At 49.5% G+C, this 12,843-nt stretch overlaps 1 protein-coding gene across 2 annotated transcripts in view; it reads left to right on the plus strand.

Annotated features, from left to right (window-relative positions):
- The window catches only part of SLC6A20 (solute carrier family 6 member 20), a 38,546-nt gene extending 25,703 nt beyond the window's left edge, over positions 1 to 12,843 (plus strand). Inside the window, exons 6-10 of one of the 2 annotated variants that reach the window (XM_074403993.1) lie at positions 509 to 671; positions 3,288 to 3,492; positions 6,002 to 6,161; positions 8,997 to 9,162; positions 9,871 to 12,843. In XM_074403993.1, the coding sequence (XP_074260094.1) occupies positions 509 to 671; positions 3,288 to 3,492; positions 6,002 to 6,161; positions 8,997 to 9,162; positions 9,871 to 10,020 (844 nt within the window). In that variant the 3' untranslated portion in view covers positions 10,021 to 12,843. The remainder of the gene's footprint in view (positions 1 to 508; positions 672 to 3,287; positions 3,493 to 6,001; positions 6,162 to 8,996; positions 9,163 to 9,870) is intronic. The other variant, XM_003926248.4, reaches the window with a different exon arrangement.

Genomic DNA, 12,843 nt, shown 5'->3' on the forward strand with positions numbered 1-12,843 from the left:
GTGGCCCCTTGCCCAAAATACAAAGACGTCATCCAGGAGGTATGCCATCCAGTTTGGTAGTCACTAGCCACAAGTGGCTATTTACCATTTAAATTTAAATCAATGCTACTTAATTCATATGTGAATAACTTAATTCACATTTGAGTACATGTCCATGTTACTTTAAATCAGTTGCTCAGTGTCCACCTTCAAGTGGTCCGTCGCCATATGTGGCCAGTGAGTACCAAACTGGACAGCACAGATAGAATATTTTCATCGGCACAGAAACGTCTGCTGGACTGTGTTGGTCCGATGTTAAAATAGCCTAGCTTTGTGCGTTTGCTGCCTGTGGTCATCACTGTTCGTATCTGAGGCTTCAGTGCCATTCAAAATTATCCTGCCCTTTAAAAGATCACCAAGCAACAGATTCCCTTTCCTCACCTAATCAGAGAAGAAGAGGCTGACGGGAGGCTTTGGCGACAGCTGCCTTTCTGATCAGTGAAGGTCGATCCGATGGTCTGCTCTGCAGGGTGAGTCTGCTGCTGACCAACACTTTTGACCTTGAAGATGGCTTTCTGACGGCCAGCAACCTGGAGCAGGTGAAGGGCTACCTTGCATCTGCCTACCCAAGCAAATACAGCGAGGTGTTCCCGCACATTAAAAACTGCAGCTTGGAGTCGGAGCTAGACACGGTAAGGTGCCCAGACAAGGTCGAGGGCTGGCTTCTCTCCACCCACGTGTGGGGACCTTGGTGAGCTGCCAACTTGGAAGATAGGCGAGGTCCATAAAAATGAAGAAAGATCCCGAATTACTTTTCCTGCAACTCCAAGGAGAAGAGAGGCTTTACCACCACTCTCCTGAGGGGCTGCCCGAGAAAGCTAGTTGTGATCAACTTCCTGGGGGACCTCTCTGTCCTTTCTTTTTCTTTTGTCTTTCTAAGCTTTTAAAATAGAGGAAAGTAGAGAGAATAATACAACAAACACCCATATATATACCACTCAGAATGATCAGTTGTAAACACCTTGTCATTTTGAGTTCAGACATTAACATTGAACAGTGTAAAACACTCCTTCCTGCTAAGCTGGACTGCTCCTCTTCTCCTGCCTGTGGCCACCGCTGAAACAGTTACGTAAGAAATGTTTAAAGAAACAAAGGATAACATTACAAAGATAAACATGTATCAAACTATTGGGATGGGCAAGTAAGCTTGAAAAAAAATAACGTCTACATAAAAAAATACAGTTATTGAATTAAAAGGCTCAATTGACAGTTAAATACCAGATTAGATGCAGCTGAAAAGAGAGTTAGTGAACTGAAAGGTATATCCAGAAATGAAGCAACAATAAAACAGAAAAGGATAAGATGGGAAAAATAGAAGAGAGGTTAAGAGACCTGTAGGACAGGATGATAAGGTCTAACAGGTCTGCATGAAGTTCCAAAAGGAGAAAAATGAGAGAGTCAAAGACAATGATTATGAGACAAAGTTACAAATTTTCTAAAACTGATAAGAAACACGAACCCATAGATCCAGGAAGCCCAACCTCACGCAGGCCTAGAGTGTACAAATAAAAATATATTCATGCCATGTCTAGATTGCAGAGGCCTAAGACCAAAGATCATGAGAAAAAGAGCTGCTTTCTGTCTTTTTCAAGAAAGCTATCTTGACCTCCTTCCCAAAATTGACAAGGGCTTTACTTTCATTTTATCTCTCCCATTTTAAGTGATTGTTGTCTAGTTCTGTCTCTTTAAGCCCATACGTTGGACATTATTGTTACTTGATACGGTGCTTGTATTTACCTACATGTTTGCCATTTTATCTGTTCACCATTCTTTCTTGCATCCTAGTGTCTCCAAAGGTTTTTCCTTACAAGACGTTCATTTAGAGCAGTTCTCTGAAATTTTGTTCTATAATTGACCTCTATCTTTTAAAGACATTTTCCCTCTGAATAGAAAATTCCAGATTAACAGGTATTTTCTCTCAACACTTTGAAGATGTTTGCCGTGTGATTCAGGCTTCCGTGGCTGCTGTTGAAATTTTCTTTCACTCTTTGTAACTGTCAGTTGAGCCTTTTGATTCTAACTCCATTTAACCTGAATTACCTCCTAAAGGCCCTGTCTCCAGATACGGTCACACTGGGAGCTAGGGTTTCAACATTCAAATATTGGGTGGACACAGTTCAGTCCAATTCAGAACACAGTTCTGAATCTGACAGTCCAACCTCTGCTACCCTTGGGGAGGGGTGCTCTAAATCTTATTTCTTATTTTTGCTAGTTCTTCACTCATAGTGACTTCTCTCCTTGTGGGTTTGTAAATCCCTGTTTATGAGCACTTTGCTTAATCTTTTTTTTTTTTTTGAGATGGAGTTTCACTGTTGTTACCCAGGCTGGAGTGCAATGGCGTGATCTTGGCTCACCGCAACCTCTGCCTCCTGGGTTCAGGCAATTCTCCTGCCTCAGCCTCCTGAGTAGCTGGGCTTACAGGCACGTGCCGCCATGCCCAGCTGATTTTTTTGTATTTTTAGTAGAGATGGGGTTTCACCATGTTGACCAGGATGGTCTCAATCTCTTGACCTCGTGATCCATCCGCCTTGGCCTCCCAAAGTGCCGGGATTACAGGTGTAAGCCACCGCTCCCAGTCCACTTTGCTTAATCTTAATCTCTGGGAGTCTTGTGGGTCTAAACTGGGGGGGATTCTACCCAGGGAGGGCTTGTTTTTGCTTCTTCTATGGGTAGCCAGGGAGTATGCACAACATATTACCTCTTGTGAACCCTTGGGGGATTTGTTTTTAAGCAGGAGTTCCAGCCTCCGTTTCCGTAGTTTAGTATCTCCACAACAGCATTACCAGCACAGGGACCTGACCGCTGAGCACCTGCCCCTCCTGGTTGTCTGCTGACCAAGCTGGCTCCCCACAATTCTGCTTCCTGCTGCCCTAGCCCCGCCCTCCCTCCTCAGGTCCCAGCCATGGAAGTTTCACGACACCTGGTCAGTCATCACATTAGAAGCAGAAATTCTCCATTGTTTTATTACCTTTCATCCAGAATTTACATAAGTTGGGGCAGGAGAGGGGAGCTCAGTGTTGGAGGCTGGCTGCAAATTGTCACGTGATTTGCATATACGAGCTCCCAGGAGCTCCCATTTCTTTCAGTCCAGCTGCGTGTGAGGGGCTGGTCTGCAGATGGAAGCTCCAGCCTTAGAATGTGGCTTCTCATGGCCACTTCCAAGGTCCCGCACGTTGCTTAGCACTGAGTGTGTGAATAAAACTGTAAGTCCCTCATGCATGTAACTGGTGTCTTCTCACTCTGGGCAGGCGGTCCAGGGCACTGGCCTGGCTTTCATCGTCTACACAGAAGCCATTAAAAACATGGAGGTGTCGCAGCTGTGGTCGGTGCTCTACTTCTTCATGCTGCTGATGCTGGGCATTGGGAGCATGCTGGGGAACACAGCGGCCATCCTCACCCCTCTGACTGACAGCAAGATCATCTCTAGCCACCTGCCCAAGGAGGCCATCTCAGGTCAGCGGGTCAGCCAGTGGAGGTGGCAGGGGTCAGGAGGGCCAGAGCGTGAGGGTGAGCAGGGGAGAATTCCCTCAGGGGTTGTGTGCTGGTTGAGGTGGCTACAGGAGGCTGCAGCCACCTCACCACAGTCCTGCCACGTCTTCTCACAACCCAGGACCCGGGCCACATGATTGACCCTGCGTGTCCCACTTTCCACATAGCAGGGAAATGAAGGAGCCACCCCAACTTTGGAGAAAGCCAGACTCCCCAACCTGACATTCAAAGTTCTACAGGCTAGGAGAGAACTTGCTTTTGTCTTTGTTCATTTTCACTGAAGTGTGTCTCATTATCTATCTATCTATCTATCTATCTATATCTATCTATCTATCTATCTATCTGTACACACACACACACACACACACACACACACACACACACACATATGGTTTTTGTTTGAGACAGAGTCTTGCTCTGTCACCAGACTGGAGTGCAGTAGCGTGACCTCAGCTCACTGCCACCTCTGCCTCCTGGGTCTGAGCGATTCTCCTGCCTCAGCCTCCCGAGTAGCTGGGACTACAGGTGCACACGATGACAACTGGCTAATTTTTGTATTTTTGATAGAAACAGGGTTTCACCATGTTGGCCAGGCTGGTCTTAAACTCCTGACCTCAGGTGATCTGCCTGTCTTGGCCTCCCAAAGTGCTGGGATTATAGGTGTGAGCCACTGCACCCAGCCTGAAGTATGACCATTATAAAGTGTACAATTGTTAAGTACAGACTCAGTGGATTTTACATATGTATCCACCCAAGTAACCATCACCTGGGTCAAGAAACAGAACATTTTCCATACCCCAGTCAGCTCCTTTACACCCCTTCTCAGGCAGTATGCACCCCTGCAGGTCACTTCTCTTCTGGCTTTTCTTTTCTTGTTTTTTTCTAGAGAAAAAGTCTCATTCTGTCACCCAGGCTGGAGTGCAGTGGTGTGATCGTGGCTCACTGCAACCTCCAGCTCCAAGGCTCAAGCTATTCTCATGCCTCAGTCTCCTGAATAGCTGGGATTACAGATGCATGCCATGATGCCTGGCTAATTTTTGTATTTTTAGTAGAGATGGGACTTCCCCATGTTGGCCAGGCTGGTCTTGAACTCCTGACCTCAAGTGATCCACCTGCCTCAGCCTCCCAAAGATTATAGGCATGAGCCATCACACCCGGCCTTCCTGTTCTTGAATTTCATATAAATGAAGCCCTATTGTACATACTCTGTGTCTCTTGTATTCACTCAAAATCTACCTGTGAGGTCCACTCATGTTTTGGGCGGTGATCGCCTGCCCCTTTTTCTGCCTATATAAGAATCCATTGTAAGATCACATACCACAGTTTCTTTATCCATTCTGCTGTTGATGGACATTTCAGTTCTTAGGAATTGAGCTGGCTTTCCCAATTACATCTCTCATGGTTTCACTCCCTGGCCCATCGGCTCCACCAACCAGGCAGTGCCTTGAAGGCCCTGTGGCCCACACCTCTGCCTTTGAAGACACCATTCATCCACATGCAGGACAAATCAAATCCAGCTCCCAGCCCATCTCCTTCAAGCCCTGACCACCCCAGTTGGATTGCCCCCGCCTCTTCAGAGCCCTGCAGCACGTAGCCCGCCTCCTCAGGCCTGGTCTCTGTAGCCAACACTAGGTATGCCCGTAGCCCTCGGCCAGCGCATGGCCCCTTTCTCCTTGTGTGTCCTCGTCGGGATGGCAGGAGGACTCAGTGGCTGGCAGGGCAGGTGTGGGCTCTAGATTCAGACATGCATGGGGTCCCCAGGGGAGGCAGCTGGAGGGGCCTGGGATAAAAGCCCAGGTTCTGGAGGCTAAAGGGCATGGTTCTGAATCTTCACACTGCCACTGGCATGCTATGGGATGTTGGGGGAGCCTTAGACATCTCTGAGCCTTGCTTTCCCATCTGTGAAAGGGGGCTCCGGAGGCCTAAGCATCCAATGCACTGCAAGTGCCTGGTACGTGGGAGGATCTGGGTGGATATTTGTCTCTTCCATACCCACCCCCTTCTGGGTGGATGCAAGTCCTCTATAGGAACAGGAAGTCCTTACGGGGCCACCCCATATTCAAGCCTCTTCCCCCGATACACTTCTCATAAGCTCCAGGGCTGAGTTGTTGGGATAAACAGAGAGGGTTATCATTGCAGACCCACAGCCTGAGCAGGATCCTGGGAGGGCAGTGCCCAGTGCATCTGCTTGTTCATTGAGCCTGAAGCTCTGCCACCCCTGCAGGGCAGCTCAGTGAGTCAACATCAGTGACTCCTGCCGACACGCTTTGGGACACCGCTGTGTCCCCTGCTCCCCCCCCCCCGCCCACAGCACACACCTTCAGAGAGTCCGAACCACGACAGCTCTCCCAACCCATGTGGATGAACCAATCAGCCAAAGTCCCCTGAGGGCTGATGACCCCACTGTCCGTAGAGAACTGGTTAGCAGTAGGTGGGGTCTCGGGCCGGTGAGCAGCTGGTCTGTGGCCCCCAGGTCTGGTGTGCCTCATCAGCTGTGCCATCGGCATGGTGTTCACCACGGAGGCCGGGAACTACTGGTTTGACATATTCAATGACTACGCGGCCACGCTGTCCCTGCTGCTCATCGTGCTGGTGGAGACCATCGCCGTGTGCTACGTGTACGGGCTGAGGAGGTGAGGAGGCCCGGGACCCCCAGCTGCACAGGGAAGACACAGCCACAGAGGCCATACCCCGAAGGAAACAGCTATTTCTGGATGTGCCTCTTCCCCTCTTTAAGCTTGGCATCATTACTCAACGTTTGTTCTTTGCCTGCAGATCTCAGCTAATGCTCTGCCTGAATTCCACCCTCAGTTTGCTTCAGCGAATATCTTTCTATTCTCTGGACTTTTGCTTTGCATCATAGGATGTTTTGGGTTGACCCTGCTGGACCGCCACAGCTTACTGGGGTAGGGAATTGTACCACCAGGGACTGGACGCTCTGATCATTGGCCAACATCAGTATTTTCCAAGAACCCTGACCAAAGTCCAGTTGATAACTTATACCTTAGAAAATCTGGCAGATTGAAAGTGTAGTCAGTGAGGTTCTCAGTCCTGGCGCACAGCACAGGACTGGAACGTTTTCACTCTCCCCGGGTGATGGAATGTGCAGCTGGGGCAGGAGCCACAGGTCCAGGGCAGCCTCCCAACCTGAGTGTGCCTCAGAGTCCCCCCGGGCTGGTCAAACATGGCTGCGGGACTCACACCCAAGGTTCTGATCAGGCAGGTCCAGGGGAGGGCCAGGAATTTACATTTCTCACAGGTTCCCAGGTGAGGCTGGTGCCCATGCTTTAAGAACCACTGGTCTAGAGAGCTTTGCTACCCCAAGTATGATCCCCAGAGCAGGAGCAGCAAGGCGCTCGTTGGGACTGCAGAAGCTTAGGCCCACCCTGTCCTGCTGAATCAGATTCTGTGTCTTCACAATATGTCCAGGGGACCTGAGGCACATCACAGTTTGGGCAGCGCTGCTCAAGTGGGAGCCTGGTTTGGGCGAGGAGGCTGTGCCACATTGTTCTCTGCCCGCTTCCCGAGTCTTTTTCATCTCCACCCTCGTTCGGGGTGGGAAGGGAGACACTGTCAACACTGCGAGGCAGGCACCCCTGAAGCAGTGTTCCTGCTGTGTCCCTGCAAAGGCCAGGGCCCCGTGCCGTGCTGAGGGATCTCCCAGGAGCCATTCATTCAGGACGTAAGTTAATGCCGAATCGATGTCTTTCCTGTGGGACTTCTCAGAGTCTTAAAGAGAGTTGTGGATCCCAAAGACAGGATTAGAATTGCAGCATTTCCAGACTTACTTGGTCAAGGAATGCCTTTTCACCCTCCTCTCACCCCACTCCCACCCCCAGCTACTAACATTTTGAGGACACGAGTGTTAGGGGGACCGATTCTCCCTGTTTCCCCAGGACGGAGGCGTTTTATGGGACATGGAACTTTCCGTGCTAAAACTGGAAAAATCCCTGGTCACCTAGGAAATGCCAGTCTAGAGAGAGAAAGAGATTGGTCACTGAGAGGGTGTGTGTTTCAGGATAAAAAGAGGTTGGAGAGAGAGGAACAGAGCCTAGAGCCCACTGGAGGTCACTGAATGGGTAAGGGGCACAAGTCCATCAAAAAGGGGCTGGTGATGGGAGATGGGTAAACACGCCTTGGAGACGCTGCAGGTGGACTGACAGTGTGAGTGGCAGGAGGAGAGTGCTTTGCTTGCTCAGGGGACACCGCCATCTAGTGACCACCCGGCAGCAGTGTCCTGGGGCTTTTCTGCAGCCAGCGCTTCCCAACTTTCTCCATCCACGAAAGTGGGGGGCTATGAGGTAAAGGGACAAGAGGACCCCCAACACTTTTTCACCTGCTCGACTTTGAGAGCCCCAGGTTTTCACGTCATATACGTGAGCCTTCATGGCCTGGGGCCTGGAGTCCAGCTACAGCAGCAGCAGCAAAGGGCAGTGGTGGTCTCCACACAGCCTCGCATGGACACCCAGGACCTGCAGCTGGTCCCAGACAGGGAGGGGCTGTGGCTGCAGCTGGTGACGTCACACCCATACCACCGCAGCCCCTCCCGCCAAGGCTGCCTCTCCCGAGGCAGGGAGCAGGCTTGAAGGCTCTGGACTGGAGGCGGGAGGCCAAGCCGGCTTCTAGGCCTGGTCTTTTCCAGGCCTCTGAAGCAGATGGCATCACAGCCCTGGACCTTGGTTCCTTCTTTGTCAAATGGGGAGATTCCATGGGCCAACGTCTCCCAAAATGCCAAAGATACTTTATACACTGTGCGTATGTATTAAAAAATAACACATACTGAGCCTGTGGAGTCTATGATAAACTGGCCGCTGCTTAATGTAGACTTAGTAAAGAAGAGGGAGAGGAGAGAGCTGCCGGCATGATGGAGACGGTGATGGTGGCTGCGGGCAACGCCTTTGGGCCTCACTGCCCTGGCCACTCTAGATCAGCGCCCACAGGCCAGGGCTGCGGTCCCTCAGTCCGAAGTTGGCTCTTCTTCTGTCCCAGAAAACCTGCTCAGGTTTCAAGGGACCAGGTGATTCTGCTCTGCGGCATTTCTGTTGGGCAAGGGAGTCACTGATTGGCAGCAGGGCAGGTGAGCAAAGCGTCCTGAGAGGCTCTTTCATTGATGACCATTCTGACAAATGTCCCTTCCCTGCTGCCTGTGCCCACTCTTCCTGGAAGCTGCCCTCTGGGCTATGCCAGCAGCCTTCATCTGAAGGCAGGCACTGGGAAGGTGTCTTCTGACGTCCACCTGTCTGCGGGGTGCTTGCTCTGCCACCTCTCCCGGGCAGCCTCAGCTCTTCTCCCCTCCCCACCACAGCATCATCTCTCAAGAAGATGTCACAGAGGAGCCCAGTGGCCATCCTGAGACATCAGTTACTGCCTAGAACATATGTTCTTTTGTGAATAGGGACAGGCAAGCTGGACGCCCTCACCTCTGCAGCATGGATAATCCAGACTTCCTCTCCCTGTTTTCCAAATAGATTTGAAAGTGATCTTAAGGCCATGACCGGCCGAGCTCTGAGCTGGTACTGGAAAGTGATGTGGGCCGGCGTGAGCCCCCTGCTGATCGTCGGCCTCTTTGTCTTCTACCTGAGTGACTACATCCTCACGGGGACCCTGAAATACCAGGCCTGGGAGGCCTCCCAGGTATGTGCCGTCTCTGTAGGGCTGGTGCTGGGCCCCCATGGTCACTCAGAAGCATGGGCATTACTTCTCCGAAATCAGGAAACTATTTCCATGATGTGGGTAGGTTTTTTTGTCATAACATGGAAACATGACTGAGGTATTTTAGAAATAGCCCAGGACAGAGGAGCTGGGCTGTGAGTTTTTAGGTCTGTGCTGCAGTGGGGCGAGAGGAAGGCATTGCTCCAGAGCTTCCCCATCCACCTGTCCCCTGGAAGCTGAGAAAGACTCCCCCTGCAAAGGTGCTAGCTCCCGCCTCCTGGGCAGCACTCCCCTCTTAGCCACCACTGATACAGAACATTGCTACCTTCACGGGAAGTTCCATTCTGGGCTAAGAGTAGCCCCCTACATTTTAGGTGCCCTGAAAGTTGCCTTAGACGTAAGGTGCTTGATTATTCCCATGGTTATTCTTTACGGGTATCTCCAAACCACAGCTCTATGCCCATTGGTTCAAGTAGGTCCTATGATTCCTAGTTTACGGCAGAGAAAGGGGAGGGCGGTGAGGCTCCTGGCACACTTCCTAGTGAATTGCAGAGCCGGGGGCCCGGGAGTGAGGCCGCTGGCCCCACGTGCTCTCTGCCCACGCCATGCCGCCTCCCCACCACGGTGGTGCCCTGAGGCCCGGGGCAGTGCTCTCAGCAGGCGTTCTCCGCTGACAGTCTCTCCTTTCAGGGCCAGCTTGTGACCAAAGACTACCCGGCCTACGCACTGGCTGCCATCGGGCTGCTCGTGGCCTCCTCCACCATGTGCATCCCCCTGGTGGCCCTGGGGATTTTTGTTCTGCGCCGCCTGAAGACGGGAGACGCAGCCCCCGTGGCCTGAGACGTGGGCTTCCCAGCCGCTCATGGTTTTACAGATACTATTTACAGGCGGAAACTCCGCCGCTTTTTCAAAAGCTTAAGCCAGAAGTGCTCAGCCTGTCAACTGCTTGAATGTCTAAAGATGAGGCAGGTGCGCAGGAAGACGACTCCCTCTAGAGAATGCACACCCTCCTGAGCCGCCCTTCCTCCCCGCGCCTGCCTCCTCGTCATCAAAGGGGGCGAGCTATGAAAGCCAGTCTCGAGGATAACTGCGTCCTTCATTCCAGGAAAGTCCTAGAATTAGGGCACATTGAGAGCTGAAATACAACCAGAATTCTTATGGAACCAAATTTAAACAATTTGGTTTTTGGCTGAAGAGACACTAAAATATTAGAGGACAAATACTTTTAGATCCGTTTAAGGAGTTTTGAAGTGCCTTAGATGACATATTTGAATATCACTGGTGCAAAATTCTCTTTTTTTGAGTCATAGTGAATATGCAATTTCTGTGTTCCCCTTCCACTCTCTAAATCTTAATAGGATGGCTGGCTATAAAGAAAGAAGACCTTTGTTTGGGACTCCCAAAGGGGCCCTTTCTCTAAGGTCTCTCATGGTGGGTCCAGGACCAGACCTCTCTACAAAAAGTTGCCCCAACTGCAGTTTGCAACCCCAAACCACATTAGAAGTCTGTGCAGACATCCCTCTGTGGTGTCTTGGTGCACTGGAAAAGGAGTCAGAAGCTACTATGAGGATGAAAGTGGATCTCAGCTGGGTGTGGTGGCCCACACCTGTAATCCCAGCACATTGGGGTTCAAGGTGGTGGATCACTCAAGGGCAGGAGTTCAAGACCAGGCTGGCCAACATGGCGAAACCCGTTTCTACTAAAAATACAAAAAAAATTAGCTGGGAATGGTGGCATAAGCCTGTAATCCCAGCTACTCTGGCTGCTAAGGCACGAGAATCATTTGAACCTAGGAGGTGGACATTGCAGTAAGCCTGTATTACACCACTGTGCTCCAGCCTGGGTGACAGAGCAAGACTCTGACTCAAAAAAAAAAAAGTGGATCTGACTTTCCTACAGGTTTATTATTACATTTGGACATCATGGCCAGCTCTATCAAAACCACAAACACCACTTACAATCAATTTTAAATTATTCATCTGTACATAAGTTTTCTAAAATGTATATAATTCAAACAGAGCATTTTGTAACTGAAGACACACCATATCTGTGATGTCACATTAGTACACCATGAGAATTTTATTTTTTTTAACTGCAATAAGGTAGGTCAAAGTCACTCCTAAAGTGAGCGGGTCCCTTCCTGCTCTTAACGATCAGTGCTTCCTTGAGATCATGGAATTCCAGAGGGTCTCTGTGGATATATTTGCACAGACATCTTTGAAGACACAAACACTCACTTGGGACATTGCCTGGAGATGTCTTATTTTTATGCCGTAAACTTCGCTTATAGCAAAAATAGGCTTTCTAGGGCTTCTGTCTTCAGCCATCTCATCAATACTTCCAGCTCACCTGATTGTACAGTTATCAAAAGATAGCTTGACTTTCAAATGTGTGAACCAGCATTTACACCATGTAAACAATCTTATTTACCCCATGTATTCATTCTTCTCATCAGATAGTTCTCTTATGTCAAAAAAAAAAAAAAAAAACCTGCTATCAGGCTTGGAAGAGCGGGTATACTCAATGGCAAACACAGCACAGAATCTGCTCTGAATCCTTGAGGATCTGTCCCTCCTCTCAGCCTCCACTCACAGTCACGTCTTACGACTCGGGGCCAGCTGGGGCCAGTCATCAGTCAGGGTGTGTAAGCGTTGAACACCAGGTAGCCTCAGGAGTGAAAAAAGAAATGTCGCAGACCTGACCTTATTCAGTAAGGAAATGATCTGGACTTGCAGCCCAATCCAACCACCTGGGAGCATTTAAAACTCCAAATGCCCACACCGCATCCTGGGGCCACCCATCACGTCTTCAGGAAGCAAGACCTGGGGACCTCCTGGCCTTCCAAACTCCTAGGTGATTCTGATGTGCAAACAAATCTGAGAGGTCCCATTTGAAAAAGAAAGAACCTGGGTGGTATGCTGAGGAATATTTACATTTTATAAAATGGCTTAAAAATTTGAAAGCGTTTTTGAACATTTCCAACTATCTGGAAGAGTTACTTCTACAGAATAGTTTTTGCTCACAGAAGTCAAACGGATGAAGCACCACTGTTAGAGAATAATGTGCTCCAGATGAAAACGTTCCGTTTCAGTCTTAGTCTCGTTTCTGTGAATTTCATGACGAGTAGAACACTTCTCAGTAATCCTCTTGAGCCAGTAATAAATCCTGTCTCAAAAAACATTCTTCGCCATTTCCTAGGTAGTGCACAAACGTGGCCATGTCAACATTTGTCCACCTACCCTCCAATAAGCTGGAGAGAAAAAGGGATGTTCCATGCCTGTACCCTTAGTAGTGGCCAAGACATTATGGGCAGATCATGGAATCGGGAAAGCTTTCCGTTTTTACTGGAAATACAGCAAACCTTGATTTAGCTACAAGAAATTGAGTAGGGAAATATTTGGTTTTTAGCAACTGTCACAGTAAATAAAAACCTCTAAGCAAGGGCATCTCAGTTTCCTGGTTTTGCTTTTGCTTTTGCTTTTGTCACTTACTGGACACAGTTTAAGACCTCTCTCAACGCAAGATTTTCTCTCATGTAGAAACAAAAGCTGTATTTGAAAAAATGGAAAAAAAGAGGGGGCAAATCCATCCACGCTTTTTTTCTCTCATCCTTTTCCGCGTTTCTCTCCTTATGTAGCCCATAAGACCGCGGCATTGCACTGG

This window comes from Saimiri boliviensis, chromosome 8 (assembly GCF_048565385.1).
Source record: "Saimiri boliviensis isolate mSaiBol1 chromosome 8, mSaiBol1.pri, whole genome shotgun sequence".
In the NCBI taxonomy this organism is placed as follows: Eukaryota; Metazoa; Chordata; class Mammalia; order Primates; family Cebidae; genus Saimiri; species Saimiri boliviensis.